Consider the following 22369-nt stretch of genomic DNA (forward strand, 5'->3'; position numbering starts at 1 on the left):
AGAGCTCGGTAATCATTTTTTACTAACCTACAACATGCTTTTTGTATTTAACCTGCTGGTTATGAACATGCAGGTAGTTGTATCCCATGCAGATTTTCAGAGAAGAGAGTGTAATCTTATAGTTGCAGATAAAGGTGATTGGTGGTATTTTGTTTTTTTTTGTTTTGGGGGGGTTTTTTGAGAGTTTTTGCTTTTSCAGTTATTAGAGTTTTTAGAGCACAAGTGGCCCATGAAGTATACAAAAAGAACTGTTAAATCTGCTGCAGACTGCTCTGTAAAAATCTTAGAGCAGAAGATCTGCATGTTTTAAAATATTATGTAGGAGACAAACTTTTCAGAATTGATATGTTTTCCCAATAAAATCATCTTAATCTTGTCTCTAACTAGCTTTAGCTAGTTTTCAAAGTGGATTTTCAATTAGCATTAGCAAATCTGTGGGAGGGTACAGTTTGTACAAGATGATATACAGCTGGATGTCATCCACACTTTGGCTGTTCAACCTCTCTTGACTCACCAGATCTGTTAACAATTAAATGCAAATGATGAATAACACAGGGACTTGACTGAGCTCTGAGGGTTTTTAAATATTTCCTTGAGCTCCCTAGCTAGAAAGAATTATTTCTTTTTCATTACTTTTTTTTCATACTTTCAAGTTATGTTCCCTGTTGACTTGTTTGTTCTTCAGATACTGAAGACTTTCTTGCAAAGCAAAGGTTATGGCATATTGAGATAAAAATACAGAGAAAGTGCTTTTGTTATTTTTTTTTTAATTTAATTTTACATTTCAAGGGCAGGTATTAAATACCAAGTATGATTATCTTAAAATCCAGTTTATCCAAGTGTAGTTTAAAAAATGATTATTAAAATCTTTGTTATCATTCAAGACAGGGATTTGCAGCCTTATAAGCTGTTTTTTGGGGKTTTTTTTGTTTTTTGTTTTAACCCGTTAGAATGGAATGAATTGCAGTATAGATAGACATAGATAAATCCTATGGCATGATACATGTCTTTCTTGCCATGTTAACTGCTTGCTAACAGACTAAATAAACTTTTTTAAACCAAAACTGGGATACTTCAGCTTTAAGTGCATATTTGATACGTGCATAGCAGTTATGAAACTGGGACAAATATTTCAGTATAGACATAGCTTTATGAAAAAGGATATAATTTTCCTCCATAAATATGCCATGTACCCATGGTTTTTGTCTTTTTTTCTTTTTCTCCAAGAAGTTTAAAAATCTCAGACATTTTTTTCTCCAAGAAGTTTAAAARTCTCAGACATTTAACTTTCCCTTTTCTTTACTACTGTATGTTTGCTTTATGGAATAAAATTGAAGCATCTGTTAAGCAGAAGTAACAGTGATACTATATGTATAAACACGCTCATTTATAGTTTTTTTTCTTCACGGATRTTTTAAAGCTATCTCCTTAAAAAGAAGAAAGAAAAACTAAAAAATTACATTGAATTTCTTTTTCAAGATCCAGTTATGGGACATCCTCAGGAAGATATATGATCAAGTTCAATCCACTGCTATTGTTAGCAACTAGAGCCTGATCTTCTTCATTAACTGATCAAGCGCAGTCTTAAAAGTAGCTCAGTTTTTGTCCTTGTACTCTTAATGGAAGGTTGTTCTAAAGTCTCATCATGTAATGATCATGATGTTGTGCATGTGTTACTAACAGTTTATTCTGATCATAGTAAGATGGCCTGGCTATCCTGAATGTCCTGATAAATCCATACAGCTTGTTGGGAAAGAGCAAATGAGGAAAAGAATGGACAACCACTAAAGCCCTGCTTATGTATGCACTATCAATAGCTAGAGGGTGGGTGGATGTTAGTTGTAGACTGAACCCATGTGACATAGGGTCACTGAGACATAGGTCCACTATGTCATTATCATATGATTGCTTCTTGCACAGTCTTACTGTAAACATTTAGTTTAGAGTTCTGTGTCTGTTCAACAAAACAGTGTTGTACTATATTGTGTTATTCTAATTAGTAATAAATTCCAAAGTTTTCACACATTGTAATTTATTTTATTATCATTACATGTCTTATACCCTCACTGAAGAGGTTTTCAAAGCACTAATTAAATAAAACATGAGCCATCTTTAACTGTTTTCTTTACTGTAGATATTAATATAATGAATTTACATAATACCATGTTATTTAAAAAAAAAATCATACTCTAAAATAACTTAAGGTGTATATACCTGTGTAGACAGCAAGGTAGTAGATTAATAATAATAAAAAAATCGGTATCAAAGTGCCCAGAAGTAAGATCAACTTTTAGATCAAATACGAATAGCAGGAAAACATTTTTTTTCCAAAGTATTGTACTTTGAAACTCTGAACTGTAACCACACAGTCATATTTTTATGCTAAAACATCACAACTCATCAACATTTCCATTTTATCCTTCTGACTGTGTTTGTTTGTATTGCCTAGTCAATCAAAATTTGGGGTTAAGTACTCAACTTCTATCTGCATTGTTGGAGATTATGACCAGCTCAGTAACTGTCATTATACTAAGATTGTTAGCACATCCTTCCATGTTATTATATAAGGCAGAATCATTAAAAGCACTTGGAGAAAAAAAATACTATTTTATTCCTACTGGATCCTATCTTAATTCTACTGGATTTCTTCAATAGGAGGAAATTTCATGGAAACTTTGTAAGTTTCTATCCTGCCTAAGATCTATATCAAGGATAATCTGAGGTTGTCATTATCAATAAAGTAATCTTTCACTTGGAATGAAATCATCTCCTTCTTGAAGCTATAGGCAGTTTCTGATTCTGAAGTCACTTGAACTGTTTAGTATTCAACATTTTTGAGAATAATTAATTTGATTTAGGGATCCAAATAAAGACTTAAGAACCTTGTATAGATGGCTGGATGTCACTTCAAATGCAGTAGTTCTGTGAATATGCAGTTTCTATTATCCTTGGCAGATGATGCTCAGAAGCTTAAGAAGAAATTATATCTGTAATCTAAAATCTCTGAGACTATAAATATTATGAACTAGTAAAAGTTAAAAAAAAAAAAAAAGTATAGCAGAGTGTAGAAAACTTTTCATTTATTATAAACCTCCCCCCTCCTTACATGAAGGGTTCTCAAACTTTTGTTCAGCTGCTATATTCTACAGTGGTACATAGCTGCTGACACTGGGTCCAGCAGAACTGTGCTGTGCTACCTGCATGTGCATCCCCTAGAGGAGCTGCCTGTGTGGATAGGTGGAAATGTCTTCTATAAATAACATTGCCTCCTCTGTGACCCTTTGAGCTGAGAAACTACCTGCTCCATCCTTCTCCTTTGTCTGCCTAGTTTGAGCTCTTCCTCCTGAAACAGCCAGCCTCCCTGGATCCCTGTAACTCATGGTCTCTCAGCTTTGAGATCCACTGTTTCTATAATCTCTGTGGCCCTCAGTGCTTCAGTTTAGGCTCACTCAGTGTCCAGACATCTTTGCTGATGTAGTCCCTGTCTTCACAGTCTCACTTCAGGAACCGTCTTTGTTCTGTTTTTGTCTTCCTTCCCCACTCTAACTCACTTGGAGTTGTGAAGTTTATCAGACAAAGCAAATCATGGTTTGAAAACAGGAAAAGTAGTCTTCTAGAAGACTACTTTCTGTCCCTGTCATGACAGGATACAGGTTTTCACTGTGTTGTTGGGGTGCAGACTTGGTAAGCAGAGGAAGAAGTTGTCAGAACCCACAGCTAGTTGTAATGTTGAATGTTGTTACATTCTCAAAGGTAATATTGGCAGCAAAAGCTACTTCCCACTTCTGAGTGTTATACTGCGAGAATGTAGAATTGGCCATATGGGTTCTGTCTGACTTGACGTGGCTTCAACGGTGTTGCTGCTCTGTGTCTTCCACTCCACCAGTGCACAGGCTCTAATTGGCCTGACCAGCCTGTAACTCTCTTTCTGCAGTTTTCCTGTGTAACCTCTTTCCTTCTTGTGCTAGTGGGTTAGCTGTCTGTGTTCAAGGCCAGCTCTGCAGCTGTGTAACCTTTGATCAGACTCTGTCAAAACAGCGAAGCTGGGAGAAAGAGCTATGAGAAGCTTTGTCTGGGGCTTTCACCCGTGCACCCTCTGCCCATCAGCTCTAGAGCTGCATTGAAGCTCAGGCTTCAAGGCCCTACTTCTAGTGGAACCTCTTTCTCTAAGTCCTGACTGAGGGATGAGGAATAAATACTGTATCATTACATGGGGGGGAAAAAAAASGTCCACAATCCTGTGTTTGCCAGATACATCTATGGAATGGTAGAAGTCAACTTGCCTCCAAGCGCACTGACTCATTCACAGCCCTGAGGCGCAACTTAGTAAGCGTGGCAGTGAGGCCCGCTGAAGGAGGTAGCAATCAGTCTAGACAACACACTGGAATACATTCTGGTGTGACCACAGGTGCTGGAGGTGCCAAGCATTGTGAAATCATCCGGAACAGTATTAGATCTAAAATGTATTTTTGGTATGCTTTTAGTTGGCTTGTTTTACGTATCTCACCTGGCTTATGAAATGCATGTCGCGATGTAAAAAAGTTAATGTACAGACAGTGCTCCACAAGATAATAAAAAATACAATCTTGGATTTTGCTAAGATATGTTCCTTTGTTCATGTTCCCTTAGCAGCTTTATATTACAGTATTCATAGCTATTACAATTTACCCCCAAATGATGAGTTGTTAATATTTGTGAGGTGCTAAATAATAACAGACTCTTTTTGATTTGTATCATACACTGGTACTATTACTCTTTATTTCATGTCTTTACATGATATTAATTATTGCATATGCATAATAACTTTAGTTTCTGAAGTGTAGTACTTTGTCAGAATTGCTCCTTCTAGGAGTTGAGTCTTGACCCTGAGAAGTGTAAAATGATTCCATCACTCACAGATAAGAGAGTACCTAACTCCCAAGGGAAAGCTATAAAATGTCTGCAAACATGGACGTTATCACTGTGTTAATATTAACTCGAGTTAAACAGTTATTTCGCCATTAAATTAATATGATCTGTTTTATTGTTTTACTCCTTTGGGGATATTACCAATATATTTATCAAGCAATCTACTTCAAAGTCTCTTTTAAGATGTCTCTTTTGGTCAAATTTATTAAAATACATTATTAACATTCAATGCTTTATAAAAACCTCAGTTTTTCAATTTGCTATTTCATAACTTTTACATCATAGCACTTTTTGTTGCTCTTAAAAGAGAGAACAAGGAACACGTAATAGATGTACCAAATGGATTTTAGGTTAAATGTATACTAAAATATTTAAGTAATGTTTAATAAGATTAACCTTAATTACAAAAATTTAATGGTTAGAATACTCCAAGACTTTTCATATTTTTGTTGCAATATTTAATGTCTGGAGTTTCATTCATCCTACACTGCACTACTAATATTGATACAGAAATAGTTTTGTCAGCAGTTGGAGATGCATGAATGAATAGGCAATAGCAGTAAGTAATGTTGGCCACTAACTTGAAGTTAGTATCTGGTCTTTCTGGCTGTTCTTTTCTTTTGCTTTGTTTATTTGTTGATTGAGCAATTGACTTCACAGTCCAGCTTTTGCATTTATTGTATTACTAATTTTGGGAAACATCTCCTTAATCCAGTCCCAAAAGGCATAGGCTGTTTGGGTTCTAGATCTCCTAAGAAATGGAGGGGGGAGGAATGCTTAGCTCACCAGCACCTCTCTTGAGGATTTGGAAGTTATCGTGACCACAGAGTCCGGAAGATTTGTATGCTGGTTCTGAAACAGGCACAGCTGATGCAGTGCACTGTTGCAGTACTGAATTGGGGTATGAGCAATACAGCTGTGTTTTTCCCTCTTTTACTTCATTGTCATTAGTAAAATGCACTGTGAAGTCGGTTGACATGAAACTTGAGAGCATACCAAAACCTGCTAATTAGCTACAGAAGGAATAAATACAGTCAGATAGTGAAACTATGCTGAGGGAGAGTAAAGAAGCAGAAGCATTCTGATGAATTAGTGAAATCAGTCTTTCTAAAGCTCTCGCCCAAGGCTGGTGGCTGTAGGTGAGCCTTTCAGGCGCTACTGGCTGCGAACAATGGAGATGCAGATCTCTTAAAATACCAAAACATGATCAGAACATTTGTTGTTTCTGTTGTTAAACATAAGATGTGTGGCAGCTGCAATAATTTTGGTCCCTCCTCCTGTAACATTATTTGTGCCACTTGAAACCACACCCCGCATAACCAAAACATAGCAAACCCCGTGATTCTGAAGGTATTTTACATTTCAATGTTTGCTTTTATGCACCGAACCACATTTCTTACAGGCAGTGCATTAACAAAAAGAAGATCATTTTTAGAAGATAGATAAGAGTGACTCAAACAGCACCTCATTTTCAGAGCTCAGAAGCACCGTAAAATTCAGCTTGAAGCACTAACCTGCTTTAATTTTAAAATACTGGAATATATCTATAACTGTTTTGTGCATAGTTCAGTGTTCATTTCTGTTTTCTAATTCAGAATCCAATATATAGATATCATTTCAATTGTTGAAAGTATTTCAGATTAAATATTTATGACTTTATAGCTTATTAATGTAGAATTATATCACAGAGCTCTGATCTGATCTCTGGGTAGCTTGGTTTAGTTTTGAGTAAATTTTAGCACAGAATTCATTGTCCTTACATGTGTTCAGATTTAGTGTTTTTTAATTTCAACTGTGCCTTCTACCATGGCTTGGATGACTTATATTTCCCACTGGTTTGATGAAGATGATTGGTATGAAGGACAACAAAGAGTAAGAACTGTTTAATATTTTCTGTTTTACCTCCTTTATATTTTTCTTCTTTATACTGCTCTTTATTGTGCTACTAGTACTAAAAATAAATATCCATGGTGTGGTATTAAGAAGGGATATTTAGTAGATTTAATGAAATTTTAAATAATAGAAAAGCACATCTAAAATGAATTTTTTGAAGACTAATGTGGATAATTCAGTAAAGGATATTGGAACTTCAGTGGCCACCTAGCTGCATTTTTAGATTGCATAGTTTAATGAGTAGGAATTATTTAATATATAACAAAATAGAAATCAAGCATTTAATTTTATAGTATATAGAGAAATTAATATACTGCCCATGGATTAAATGAAAATAATTGTAGGCAGTAATTTATTAAAACCAAAAAATATATAAGAAATATTAAATTCACCTAAGGTCATTTCCAAGTTGTATACTGGACATTTGTATATTTTTTATGGGACTAGTAACATTTTTTTCCAAAGAAGAAGAGTGGTTACTATAGCAACCTTTGCACAATGTCTTGGATTTTTTTTTTTTTTTTTTTTTTTAATAACTGTATGCCTTGGGCAAGCTTGATCTATGGCTGTTTTCATAGATTTGGGGTGGGAAGTGAATATAAGTCACATTTCTTTCACTGTATCAAGCTCCCTTGTGTAACTGTATTTGTGTTTTTTGTTTTTTTTTTCTATTTGTAGTTTTGATATTATGTTCTCAGATACTAAGTCAGAATGCAGGAGATGCTACTGAAAAATAGGGACCAGCAGCTTTTTTATTGCATTATTGTATGTTACTTGATAATGCCACTTATTTGCTCATATATATTAAAAAYTAGCAAATTTTAATACTTTTCCATTTCCATCTGGATGCCTCAGATATGGAATAATTTTTTAATAGCTGCTCATCAGGGACTCAGTTTTGAGATGTGTCAAGAGGTAACTTTATCTGAAATCAAAAATGTTTTCATGGCAATCTGCCTGCAAAGCAATCTTTTGGTGATTGTAGTAGCTATGGATTGGAAGATCAGAACTAAATTCCTAGGAAGGGTCTCAGGTGCTTTATACTGGGATCAGGTATGATTTTACATATTCCTTCGTATTACGTACAGTATCTGAAAACAGGAGTTCTGGTTCTATATGACTAAGCAGTAGTTGACAGATCAGAGTTTTATTACCATTGATATGTGTGATGTCCAGTTGATTATGTATGTAGTTTAACATTCCTGGCGATGTGCAGAAATAGTAGCATTTCTCCTTAATCTGTTTCAGACCTAAGTATTGCTCTTTTGATTATCTTGTTAAAGTTGCTCATTAAAATATATATTAATTAGATTTCACAAGTAGTGTAGTCAGGACAGTCCAGCACTCTCCTTTGTAAGACTTCCCCATTCATAATTTTGTAGTGTTAAATTGTTGGCCTTAATTTTTCCAAGCTAGGTATCTATCTTGGATTAATGTGTTTGTTTTTAATTTCAGATAAAAGTGATTATTTCTTCTCTAAAATTCTTCATTCATGGCCTTGAGAAGCTTCTCTGTGTTGTGGGTGAGGAATATGACATTCTGAAGAAAGTAATTTAAAAAAAAAAAAGTAATCATATCCTTAGAGATGATTTCATAGATACTCAAAGTGGCTGAATTAAAATTGCATGCACCAACTTATTTTTAGCACTTTCTAATTTCTGAGTGCTTGGCCTTGAAATTAACATTCTGTGACTGTAGATTATCTAATAGATATGATTATATTCTTCTGGAATGAAATATTAAGAGAAACATTCAATTAAAATTGTGTTTCAACATTTTCTTTATTTACTAGATATCCCGGGACCCATATAAGCAGAGAAGGGCAAAAATATCAGCTTGCAGGAGGATAGTTTTGACTACAATTACAAATTTGACTACAATTACAAAATAAGGAATTAGGGGAGCAGGTGAATGGAAGAATTTCTTGTTTGCTGAGCTGGCGCAATAGGACATTTAATATTTTTCTGTCTCTCGTCTTCTTTCCAACCCACCTGCTTTGCCAGTGTTTTCCAAGAAATGAGTGACCTTTGAGAGGAGGCTCAGTTCGTTGATTTTCAAACAGGTCTTCTAAGTTCTTTGGCTCATCTTGGTGGGAGTACCATAAAATCCAGTGTTATGGGGCAAACTATAGTCTCAGGCTGTGGTTTCAAACGTGAAGTTTTTCCAAACTTCAACCAAAGCTTCACGGTGTTTTTAGGACTTCTTCCCTTACAATGTCAGAGTAGTTGTAGTTAATTCTAGTACTACTTTGCCTCAGGATTTATTGTGAAGGTTTAAAATGGCCATGAAAACTGGTTGAACACTGTTGTTCTTTTAAAATGATCTTTTAAATAATAGTGTTCTTTTTCTGGTCAGCTTATAGAGGACTGAATGCACTCATTTTGAACATGTTAGGTAATCAGAAGTTACGAAATTTCATCTGCAAATGCTGACTGTAAGAGTGCTAGCCTAGGCTCCTGATATTTTTGAAGAATCTTGCTGAAATTCATAGCATTGTTCAAAATAATCAGATTCTTAAGAAATTATAATTGATGGATTGAATATTGCCATCTATTTCTTTGTTTCTAACCTTTCTTTTCCTATGGATCTAATAAAATCCATGACATCTGATTTTTGACAATATTCATATTGTCAAATCTTTCATAGCGTAACATTTCTTCTCAGCTTCTGGTATGCTTAATTTTAGCATATCAGAGATTTAGCATGTCTTGAGATTCCCAAAATTCCTAAATTAATAGATTTAAATTCATTTTAATGCAAGGAATATGAGATRTGAAATTGTGAGTACTCACCTGTATAAGTCAGTATTTTTTTATACCAATATTTCCTACTTTACAAGCATAGAATAGAACTTAGAAAACATATAAGCTTCTTATTAAATAAGAAGTTCAAGAATGATCTTTCCAGAATCACTAAATTTCTTGAAGTTTCATTGCTCTGTTTGGTCTTAGAAGATTTAACTTGTCTATTGCCATTTAAGTTGCGTGTATACCGGAATATTTCTTATTATCCTTTATTTGATGGGTCCAAACAGAATAATAGTCAGGATTTAATTTCTTAACATAGCTATCATGTGCTTGGTGTTTTCCAACCTCTTTGGAAGAGGGCTGATACTAATTATGCTGCCACTTTTACATGAGACRTAGTGCTACTGAGGCTAGCACAGTGTCTGCTGGGTCTTGCAGAGACCCAGGGATTTCTTGGTAGGTTTGAAGATGTCAATGTTTCTAACAAGGTAGATTCTTTGTCCATTCTCTGGTGCTGTGCATTGGTCCACTAGAATGGGGTAATGAGCGTATATGTATGGTTCACAGGTTACATTTTCATCTCCAGTGGATTTTTCCACAAGGATGGGAATGTGCCCAGTGTCTTTATGAAGGCATCACTTTTTATATTGCTAAACTAGGTATTTAATTATTTTATTACCATTGAAAAAAATAATAGTACCTGGGGCAATAGTCTTTATATGTCAAATATATAGGAGTGACAGCAAGCACTCCATATAAGAAAACATACAAACGTAATTGAAAGATAGTCACAGGAGAATCAATAGAAACAGGGGACACGAACAATTTTACTGCATAGAGCTGTTCAGAAATGAGGGTTTTGTATATACAGGATATTAACATAAGAATACTGCATGTTCACTTTTGTGTGCACACCATATCGCAGATGTATTCGTATGGACAGGACATACATGAAATGGACCACAGTCACTAACTATATGAGCATGCATTACTGGTTATGCTTGCTAGTTACAAATTTGTGTATATTTATATGCTATGCAAACACATTTCCTTATAATTAAAGGGTGCTAAGTGATGGATTTAAAGAGCTATTATTCTGTGAATATTGGTGTAATACAATCAAGAATGCAACAAACAATGAAATACACTGAGTAGCTGAAGCAGAGAAAAAGGAGTTAGGTTAAAATTAAAATGGTGTCTGTTAAAAGAGCTGCAGTTGCCAGGCTACTGACACTGCTGTTTGGTGTGTGGTGCGACACGATGCTCAGGCTTTTCTCCTGCATCCTTTAGTAACTCTGCATTATTCTGTGAACATCAAGGTTTAGTTCCTTCATCTGTCAAGTAAAGTGATCTCATTCTACAATCAGAACAAGACTCATTTTTGGGAGCAGCAAGGTTTTGGAATGAACATGGACATTCTTAAGTGGTTCACAAAAAATGATACCTATGCAAAGGTAGGGATTATTAGGCATTTATGTTTAAGTTATTGATATATAGCCATATCTATGTATTCAGTCCATTCAGTTGTTATTTTTAAATAATGTTAACTCTGTGGTATGCAGAATTTCAATTTAATTTATTTTTTCTATATTTAGCAGCAAGGAAGGACTTAGAATATTGCTGCTCATACCAATTGAAAAGAGAGAGGTTTTTGTTTTCCTCCCTCTTCCCCTCATCTCCTTGGAAACTGCAGGCATCCTTTGATAGCTTTCCCAATGTGGTATGCATTTTACATTTTGATATGCACAATTTTTTTGGTGTGTATTTAAAAGTCCAATATAATTACTCATACATCTCTTATTTTTGAAATAAAATGCTTTCTTATTTTAAACAAAAGATGACTGAAAATCACCATTGTTAAAAATGCAACATGTGACAAGTCATATATATATATATATATTTATATTGCTTTCCTAATTTCCTGCCATTTTGCTCAGGCTGTTTGGATGAATGCTGCTTTCTCACTTATACTGTGAGCATGTTCAGCTGAAACCTATAATGTCTGAAGAAATCTGCAGGAAATTGCTTTGATGCATGATGCTCRCAAGAGAGAAAACAGTCAGTATGCCACACAATTGTAATATCTTCTCCTAGATAGTACACTGAATTTCAAATAAAATACTTTCCTCTTATTAATTGCAATGTATTTTTGATAAAATAGAGTACATAATTCATTGTAAGGAGCAGGAACTATTACCAAGTTTAAATCAGCACAGTGATTAGTAAATGAAGTTTAAAGTGCTTTCTATAATACAGCTCAGAGAAAATGTTACATATGTAACATAAATTTTTTACATATACTTAAAAATAGAAAAAATTATGTTGGGAACTGAAGTTTAAAATAATGCTTCTTAAGCTTCAATTATTAACTCGGTGAAATAAAAAAAAATCACAAAACAGCATTTTTCATCTAAATGTTGGTCTTATTTAGAACACATTTTCATTTGGATATCAGACCTTAAGAAAATTGCTAAATTATCAAAAATGGTTATTTTAAATTAATCTTGTGGATGAGGCTTCTGTTAGTGAATTTCTTCAAATAATATATATTAAAGTTACCTTTTGCCTTTAATATAAATGTAGAATGAAGAGAAGGCACAGCCAAATGTGCTCTTCTATTTGAAATACAGTAGTTAATACAATGTATCCGGTAATGCTTACACACACACATTTTGAACAAGGCTGAAATAATTTTATAGCCAGTTGAATGACAATGATTTTTGGTCATCTTTAATCTGGCCTGAATTCTAGTCAGTGACACATGCATTTGGAAACTATTAAAATATACCGGTGTCCTGTTAACCTGAGAAAAATACATACAAGGCTCTTCATTGTTAATCAGCTGCTTGGAAAACATGGAAATAGTAGCGCTGACAGTGGAACCATCTCCAAGCCCAAAGTGCTGTTTTGTTTTAAGGGATCTTGGTAACTATAAGCCCAACGTAGAGGATCTCTCTCTTTTTGTTCTAGATTGCAGCGTTTAGGTTTGGAATCCTTCTTATCCTTATTTTCCGATAGTCTAGATTTCATGTAGTCAGAAATAACTTCTTTCTCTCACAAGAAGGTGAAAAGGAGGATCTACTGAATTTGCTAACTGGGTTTTTTTACACTGATTTGTACAAACTGAGATAAGTGTACTGTTACTCTGAAATAAATATTTGTGGACTCTTACAGTCTAAAGTGTTGTTAACTTTCGATCGATCTTACATAAAGTAAACCCACAAGCTAAACCTATAATAATCTAATATTCTATATCCAATTATCTTCTATTTAGCCATGGTTTTTTTCGGTGTTCCTTTATCTGTGTGCTGCTTGTGTAGCCATACCTACTGTTTTAACTGTTCAACCATCATTTTCCCTGGAATCAAGAGCACAAACCAAGAGTTTTGGTTTCAGATATTATTCTTTATTTTAGTAAATTGTTATGTAATTAGCTGAATGGCTTTAACTTCAGAAAAAAAGTGGTTACTAATGCTGTCAGTTATGTTTTCATCGAGATTGGAAAAAGTCTCTGTTGTAGTTCCGAATGCCCAAAATTTTAGTATTTCTGGATGTATGTGACTGGTACTTTAATTGCATAAAAAATTGTCCTCTGGAATTTGTAGTTTTACTAAACAGTTAAAGAACATTAAGTTGAAAAATCAGGTGCTTTGAGACTATTTTGTGTCATTTTGTTATGATGATGATACTTTAAATAATAAGATGGATTTCTTTTTCCTTGGTGACTTATGTCTATAACATGAGATGGATTGCAAATGAACTGCAGGGTAATGGAGTTTATAGACCTGTTCTCTCTAGAATCTCTGTTTGCTGCAGAAGTTAGAAGAATGAATACTGTTGGCAAAGAGAAAGGAAGTCTAATTGCCAAAGTGCTAGTCTGTAAGAGAGCTGTATCTTGTAACGTTTTTCTGTAAATTTGTGTTCTGTTGTCAGGCAGACTCCTTTATTAGAATTTTGAAAGGTTAAATATGGGTGTCTCCTTTTCTGAAGACACTTTGAACTTAATTATTCAGAACCTTTAAGCACTCTAACTACAGTTAGTCATATCTTTGACTTTATCAAGCCTGATCATTCAATCTGATCCTGATCTTATTCTAAATAAGCACCCCAAATAAGGTTTTTTTTAATTTTTTTCTTTCTAAGTTTCCTAACTGAAATTGGAAGAATTATAGTCTCACAAAGATAGCTTCATATATTAACTCATTGATATTTATCTGCCAAGTAGATACCATAAGAAGCTGAGAAAATGGAAGATACAGTTGATCATCCAGCTTCATTTTTATCCTTCATATATATGCATTAGAGAGAAACTTTGTTAATATTGTATGCTTTTGTCAACCAGTAGGTTCCTTTGGGGTCTGTGGGTTGCTGTTATAATACTTGCACAAAATTCTTATAGATACAATTTTTTTCCAATTTTCCATTCTATTGCTAGTGTCTTCAGAAAGGTATTTCCCCTTCCATACAATTGATATTAGTCAAATATCTGGAAACAATATTTTATCTTCCTTAAAACTGTTACACAGCAATGCATCACATAACCAGCTGTTGCTCTTCATCAGTTTTGTTTTGAAGGACAGTTGATCCTGCAAAATACTTGATCGCTTTTGAAGACTCTCTTGCTCTCTCGCTCTCTCTCTGTTTATATCTTTATTTATTCAAAGTTCCCTCTCCTTTGTAGGGCTTGAAAAATTTACTTGACGTTTGGTAAATCAAATGTAACCCTCCTACTCTTTCATGGTCATTTGCTGAGCACTAGCTGCAGCTCCTTGAGCTAAAGATCCCAATCCTCCTTACTCAGTTTAATGTTTTTCTGTGTAATATTCTTCAGTCCATTAATCTACCCACCATATAGATCTGTCCTTAAATGAGACATTCTATAGCATAGTGGGAAGAGTAAATTTCCTTGTCTGGGCCTTACCTTAACACATGCTGAAGCAGACAGTAGTATATTGAAACTTAGCAGAATTGGTCTTCACCCATCTATACAAGAAGGATCTCTTCTGCAGAAACTCTCACTGACGCAAGTACAATTATTTTCATGTATTAGGATTCAGCTGCCATCCCAGCAGAAGTCATATGTTTGAAGAGGTTTCAACTATGGGTAATTTAAACATCCTGTGTATGGGTAGTACTTTCTGTTATGCTCACAGGGTCTGGTTTGGATTAATATAAGTTCTATGCAGAAATGAATTCTTTCTGCAGCCATGTGGAGCCTGCTGTGCCATTTGGGCCACTGCATAGTCGCAGGCTGTGATCCATCTAGACATGCTTGTGAATCTTGGTGGTTGCAGATGGTTGGCCATTGCAGCCTTCTAGTTAAGGTAAAGAAACAATTGTTTCTGCAGGTCAATGGAACTGGCATTGCATCAGTTGACAACTGGGTTGCACCTGGGAGGTTTGTATCATATGCAGACTTGTTTTTAAGTGAAATCAGAGATTCTGTAGAAGTTGACAGCCCTACTTGCCTGCTCTGAATAAATTCAACAAAGCTCATTGAGCGTCTTTTTTAAATCCCTCTTATATTCCCTATATTAATTCACTTTAACAGTTTATGTGCAAAAACAGCATTAAAATTGTGTTAATATGGCATATAAATAGCAATTATATTTTAATGAAATGAGAGTATCTCCTTAGTTATATATCTTGATTTTTTTGTATTTGAAGTGTTTTGATTTTATTCTTAGCATGTAGCTATGTTTAATAATACTCAATTTGATTCTTAAACTAATTCCTGTTACTTTCATATGTCCAAAAAAACTTTGAAATTTGTGTGTCATAATGAGCATTTACTCTGAATTCCAAGTTTGATATGATCTGCAAATGCAATTATGGTTAAATTTGTGCCAGAAAATAGTTCTGTAAGAAACAACCTTACAGCATTTCTAAAATCCATAAAAAAATCTTAGGCTGGACTAGTATTAGATTACTAGTACTTCTCGCTTCCTTCACTGCTTAGATAGGCATATGGAGTTGTTCTTTGTGCCATTACTACTGTTAACCAGCCATTACTACTGCTTAGTAGACATCTCTCTTCTTACACATCTGAATCGCTTACCAATTTGCTTTAAAAAGCCCCTGTTGTTTTTTTAAGCAAAGTAATTAATGAAGTCTTAATAAAAAGTGCCTGTTGATAGGGGACTACTTGACTAAATGTATTGTGCACTGAGTTGAAAGTACATGTGTTCATATCAATTTCTCATATTTCATCTTAGTAGTATTTAATATAAGTTACGCATTTGTGTTAGTGAAAAAATGTTTGGTATGAAGGTAGTGCTGCACTTCATTAATAATCTGTATCTTCCCGTGAGAGTCACATTGAGGTGCCTTGTAACATAAAATTGAGAAGAACAGCACAATGAAGAAAGTAATTTGTGGAGAGGAGTAAACTTTGAAGTGGCCTGCTCTTGTAGTTGTAAGTCTAGCAAAGGAGCTGTGTGAATGTGTGCGATCTTGGTCATGCTGTAGTACGTAAATGGATCATAGAAAAATGCCAGGCTCATGTGCTCTAGCTAGTAGCATTTTAACACTATTGGGGATTAAATATTGGGCTAGCTGGAGAATTGGTCTGACCCAGCAGAACATTTCTTGTGTTCTTATGTTAAAGTAAGTTATTGCCTCATTCTGAGCAGAGCTAGTAGTTTGAGAAACAATAGTACAAAATGGATCTAATTTTTTATTTTTTTCCTGGTATTTCATCTACCCTCTTATTCCTTCAAGGACCTTTTTCTGTTGAAGCTTTTAAATTCCCTACAAATGATCATTTCCCTCACATCCAGTAAAGAATTAACAGTTTAGACTTACAATAATGGTCAAATAGTGTTTCAGCAGTTTGGTGCAGATTTTTAATGCTGTTTAGCAGAGCTAGTCTGGAGGAGACTCTTGTTTCAAACACCAAAGGCATAGTTTACTATAGAGTAATGTAAGAGCTTCGCTTTTTATTTTCCACAGTTCACTTCAACTTTTTTACTAGACAGTGTTAAGTATTACAAAAATTTAGAAAGCTTCTCCAAAAGAGAGAATGCTAAGTCATCCATAGTTGTTCTAAGCTAGTGGTTTGAAGACATTTTGTTGACAAGTTGCTTAATATGCTTCTGTGTAAAGTATGTTAGCACATGGAGTATTTTGTCCAGCTGTCTTTGTGGGGAATGAAGAGAAGAAGGGAGCAGAGAGGGCATTACACTTAAATTTAGAAAGTATTGACCATGACTGCAGAAGAAAATGAGAATAATGAACAATTTCAACTAGTAAATCAAGAAGTATTCAGGATTTTCAGGTGCCCTCTCCCACTTTTTTTTTTTTGGTCATTAATTCATTCTTGTGAATGATATTAAAATCCCTTTCTTGTGTAGCACTGGAGCCTGTGAACATCTGCTTGGCTTTATTGCTGATAGGTTCATTTGTACCTCATAAAACACAAGACTGTTGTTCAAACATAAAGCCTATATTTTATATTTTTAAGGTACATATGTAAAAGGTTTGTGAACAAAATAGATTTTGGGTTTTGTTTTGTTTTTTAATGTTCTGTCTTCATATTGTAGTTTAATGAATTTCTGTTTTACAGGCAAAAATGTCACAGGTTAAACAAGTGGGCCTTTTAGCTGCTGGATGTCAGCCATGGAACAAAGATGTGTGTGCAGCTAGTGGAGACAGATTTGCCTACTGTGCTACCCTTGCTATTTATATTTATCAGGTAACATTATTTTATTTCACAGACGAGTTGCATTTTACATTGTTGTCTATCTCACTTTCAATCCTTTCAGTAAATGTTTCTGCAATAATTCTGAAAGTATGTTTGCTACTGAGAAGCTGTCTATGTAAAATTCGATCTTCCGTTCAAGGCATCTCTTCCAAATTATTTTTCCTGCTTGTTACAATTAGTACACAAAACCAATGTGAACATTATATTTGAAACTGTCTGTTTTCAGAATTGTTCATGAAAGACAGGCTATCAATACAGCAAGCACTCAGGAAGAATGTAGTCATAGAAGAGCAGATTGTGAGAGAGTAATGAAGCAAGTCGATGATTTCAGTTAAAGTTATAGTGTAAAAGTAGTCTTCTGAAATAGTTCTAATCCACTGTGGGGAGCTTGGGACAGGGATTTTCAGAGCTGTGGATTCAGTGGCCCATCATTCTTTGACTGGAACAAGTTACTCCTCTTGTTGCACAGCAGTGTGTCTTTTGAAGTGCCCAGTTACTATACATCAACTTGTAACAAAAAAAAAAAAGAAAGAAAGAAGGAAATGCCATCACATTGAGAATTTTGATGAGGGAGGATGTCAGGAAGTAGTGGGTAGGCTTATCTTAACTGCATCAGTTACAATGCTAGCGAGAATAAAAGAATCAAAATTKACTGTGTCAGATTTGTGAGGTTTTTATTTCTTTATAAACCAGCTTAAGTGATTTAAGAAATGAGAAGGAATTTCAAATTCATTTTCATATTCTATACTATTTAATCCTTTGTAGTTTCATAATGATTGTTACCATAAATCATTATGCCATATGCCCTTACCATAAATGAAGCATTTTAGAATCCTGATATGAAAATTGTGTTTGAGTGCAATTATTAATCGAGTATAATACTTTTTAAGTGAAAAGAGGAGAGAATATGATAATATTGGTTGTGCTGATTGAATATTTGACAACTTTTCTGTGCAGGTCAAATACGTAAGAATGACAAGCGCTGAGAATTGTTAAATGCAGTATAAATTTGTCTGTAAGCCTAAGTACAATACTGTTATTTGAACTGGTCTCCAAACCAACAATGTTTAAAGTGATTTTATGACATACTTATTTCTAAAATCAATTTGTACTTTTTGTTTAGCTGGATCACCGATACAATGAATTCAAACTCCAGGCAATTATGTCTGAGCATAAGAAGACAATCACAGCCATATCTTGGTGTCCCCACAACCCAGACATGTTTGCAAGTGCCAGTGCAGATAGTTTAGTAATTGTTTGGAATGTGGCTGAACACAAAGTCATCGCCAAGCTGGACAATACAAAAGGTATTTCAGACATGGACATCTATTTGTTACAGCTCTTTCATCTGCAGTTACCAAAAACAGTTGATATACAGTAAACTGTAAGCGATTCATAGGCTAGTGGTTTATCAGGTAAATAGCACAATATTCGTGTGGTCAGATTTTAGAAAGTAATGTTAATGTATTTGAGTAGATTGCGCTGAATTATCTAGAAATTGGTGAAGAAAGAGTTTATTCTTTTAAGTACTTAACCAATTCAAGAATTTGCCATTATTTATTTGACATTGATATCTTTTTGAGCAGAAAAACCATCATCATACAAAAGGATAAATAATTAAGATTTAAGCCTTGTATTTTTTCATGCTAACTTTACAGAAGTGAACACAAATACAATATAGGCTTACAAAGTCAAGGATAAATTATCAATGAATTTGAAGAAAGGTTTTTGTATAAGTATTCTAGCATTTGATGCCTACCTGCATCTTATCTCAGGTCTTGAAACTGCTGATTGGGAGATCACAGTAGAGGATTAGGGGGTTAAAATCTGTGCCTGTCGGCTTTCCCTGCCCAGTCTTGATTCATTCCTTTCAGTCAAAACTAGTACCTGTATTTCTGTTCTTACAGGCAATCTCTTTAGCAGGTGTCCGTGATTCCTACATTTGCAAACTTAGAAAACAGGTTAGGTGCAACCTGAGGACAGTTGGTCTTTTGGGTTCTTCTGAGATGTTTTGGCACTCCCTATTTTGTTCTTTCCAGAGTGTGAAACATACCTCTGAAAATCTTGTGCATTTGCATGTCCTGCAAAAGGAATAAGTAGGGGAAAACACTTTGATTATTTTACAATCTCAGTTTTGACTCAAATTATACACAAAGACTGATATTTATTTTTCAATGGCTACTTCACGTCTTAAAAAAAAAAAACAACTAGTTGAGCCTATAAATATATGTRAAAGAAATAGATTTTTCATTATTTTTTTTAATTACTTTTAGGATAGTGTGTTTAAATCTCCTATTAACAGTACTTTTTCTCTCTGACACTACCATATTAAAATTTCTAAATAAAAACAGCTGTGAATTTTCAGCTTAAGGAATTTGTCTTATGGTCACTTACTCCTTCAGTCGCACATTATTAAAATATGAGGATAATGAGTGTTGGAGGTGTTAAGGTCAAAATCTTTAAACTTGCATGCCTAAAGTTAGGCCTTAAGCAACTGAATTCAAACTGTCAGATGTCCAGAAGGAAGCTGTCAAGAGTTCTCTTTAATTACAGAGCTTTAGTTTTCTGTCATAAACTATCTTTCTGTTATGTGTATCTCTAAATTAAATTTCATTGTGTTTTGCAAAAATAGGCATTCTAAAGTTAGCGATATTTTACCATCTTGGTAGCAAATACCTTACAGTAAAAAGCATAATGATGAGTAAAATTGTGAATGAATGAGGTATTGTTTACAGGACTAGGCTTATCGTCTGTAATAGGCATGCTTGTCCTTGGCACTAACGAAGTCAAGCATAGGTATCATAAAATACAGCCCATCAAAGTATTATTAAAATGATTTGAGAAATAATTCTGCTCCTGGCATATGCATATGTGTAGTTTACTTTATGCTATAAGATATTCACACAGTTCTCTAAGTTTCAATTTCATCATTCTTAATATAGAAAAATGATTTCTATAGCTGTGTAAGACAGATGCTGGGCTAAGCAATATTACACTGTATTTCATATCCTGGTTCTTATAAGATTATTTGTATGTTTCAGGAATTCCGGCCTCGCTTAGCTGGTGCTGGAATGTGGGTGACTCGGTTGCATTTGTGTCCCACAGAGGCCCCTTGTACATTTGGACTATCTCAGGACCTGACAGTGGGGTAACTGTACATAAGGAAGCACATAGTTTCTTGTCAGATATCTGTCTGTTTAGATGGCATCCAAAGAAAAAAGGAAAAGTAGTGTTTGGACATACTGATGGAAGTCTGTCTATTTTTCAGCCAGGTAAAAACTGATATGCTAAAATAGTCATTTGTCTCTGTATATGGGTGTAAGTCTACACTTTTTTCATTTAGGTTTTATATATATACACCCATATATAATACTTGTTCATAGTTTTCCTGCTCTTCTATATCACAAAAATGTTTGTTTAGATGGAGAGTGCAGAGCAATTTGTCTTTGTGCTTACTCCCTTTTGTGACCAATAATGCTGCAATGCTTTGGAAAGTATAATAAAGTGATTTTTAGGGAGTGATAACAGCCACAATCTTCTACTGTACTGTATTTCCCAGTAAATTTGTTCTCCTGAATGGGCTGGCTTGGATTTTGATTTTATTTGCATCTCATGTTCTACAGTCTCCTGCCTTTTTGTAAATAGGATCTTATGTCATACTTCATATTATCTTCAGGATTCTCTTATATCAAAGAGTATCTGGGCAAGAATTTCTCTTTCCGTTGTCTGTAATGCACCCAACACATTTATATGTACTTTATAAATAGTCCAGTACTGCAGTAATGAATGTGTCTTGTTGATAAGGAGCTGTTCTTTGGAGCTAAATTTGGAGCTAAAAATTAAACATTGAAAAATATATTTTATTATGTCAGTGCAATCTAAGTACCATTACTGTGATTGCGCCTTCATAAACGACTTTAGTACATGTTTTAACGTTTGGATATAATTGAAAACATAGGCTTATCCAAGTTAATTATTTTATCAGCTAAGGTTTTCTAGTTGACTTTACTATTTCTAGTCTAAATTCATCTGGTGGCTTTTCAGAAATAGCAATACTTAGAAGAAAGTGGTATTCGTAGAATGAATAAGTCCTCTATTTAAAAAAGAAAAAAAAAGAGAAAAGAAAGCAAAGACTTAGCACTATCCAATAAGGGATAGCAAGTTATTTGTTTGTATTCTGATATCAAAGTTCAGCCCTTATATGCCTCTTGTAAGATGTACTATTACTTATTTTTGGATCAGAACTTAGTTTGTCGCCAAGTGACATCAGTTTAAAAAAAAAAAAGTTCTTATTACTTAATTCTATAAGATTCAGTCCTTTTGTAGTCCAAACAGTGTCCTACAAAACACCATCTTGAGCAAACCTGAACATCCACAATTCTTGTTAATTGCTTGAAAGTTCAGAAGGAAATTCGTTGAAAGCTCCAGCCTTTCTTTTTAAGTGCGAGTCACTGTGGACTAATTAGTAGACTAGGTACCTTTTCTTTTAGTATTGTTAGTACTTAGGGTTTTCTTTCTTGGCTGTACTTTGTAGTCTGGAGTTAATTAAAAGAAACTTCCATTAGTGTAATACAACATTTAGTGTAAAGAAAAAACAAACAGGGATTTAAGATGAGTGCACTATTTTTAAAGAAATACAGTGCAGTCATTTAGAGCAAAGTGGTCTGTACTAGTTTACCTTTCATTTGTTCTCAAAATAAAGACTGCTCACTTAAATGGCCTGTGAGTCATTCACATGATTCACAGTGCTGCTGTCTTCTTTTAATGGAAAATAAAGCTTAACCATTAGGGTTCCTGTAAGCTTTGCTTATGGACTATATTTTTGAAGCTGCAGTAAAACTGAATAGCTCCCAGATCTCTATACTCCCCCCTGCAGTTGACTGTGCTTTTTAAAGAAGACTGCAGTGTTTGAATATGACTGGTATTGTTTACTAGTCTCTCAAGAGGACTTTTGTGTTCGTTTTTTGTAAAGCTGACTGAAAATGACAATTCTGCTTTATTGTCAGTTTTGAAGTTCAAAATTTCCTTTCAGCTTTCATTTAAACAAAAATTCTGAACTGAAGCATAAGCGGGGCACATTGTAAAAGAGGGTGAAAATGCTAAAGTTTTTGCCTCATTT

General features: G+C 34.4%; 1 protein-coding gene across 2 annotated transcripts in view; it reads left to right on the forward strand.

Annotated features, from left to right (window-relative positions):
* The first annotated feature begins 6714 nt into the window (after positions 1 to 6714).
* WDR17 (WD repeat domain 17) overlaps positions 6715 to 22369 on the forward strand; it is a 50006-nt gene continuing 34351 nt past the window's right edge. The window contains exons 1-4 of one of the 2 annotated variants that reach the window (XM_026067224.1): positions 6715 to 6780; positions 17113 to 17241; positions 18374 to 18557; positions 20292 to 20522. In XM_026067224.1, the coding sequence (XP_025923009.1) occupies positions 6715 to 6780; positions 17113 to 17241; positions 18374 to 18557; positions 20292 to 20522 (610 nt within the window). Of the gene's footprint in view, positions 6781 to 17112; positions 17242 to 18373; positions 18558 to 20291; positions 20523 to 22369 lie in introns of those variants that run through there. The other variant, XM_026067225.1, reaches the window with a different exon arrangement.

The sequence above is a fragment of the Apteryx rowi genome, unplaced genomic scaffold (genome assembly GCF_003343035.1).
Source record: "Apteryx rowi isolate R43461 unplaced genomic scaffold, aptRow1 scaffold_255, whole genome shotgun sequence".
NCBI lineage: Eukaryota > Metazoa > Chordata > Aves > Apterygiformes > Apterygidae > Apteryx > Apteryx rowi.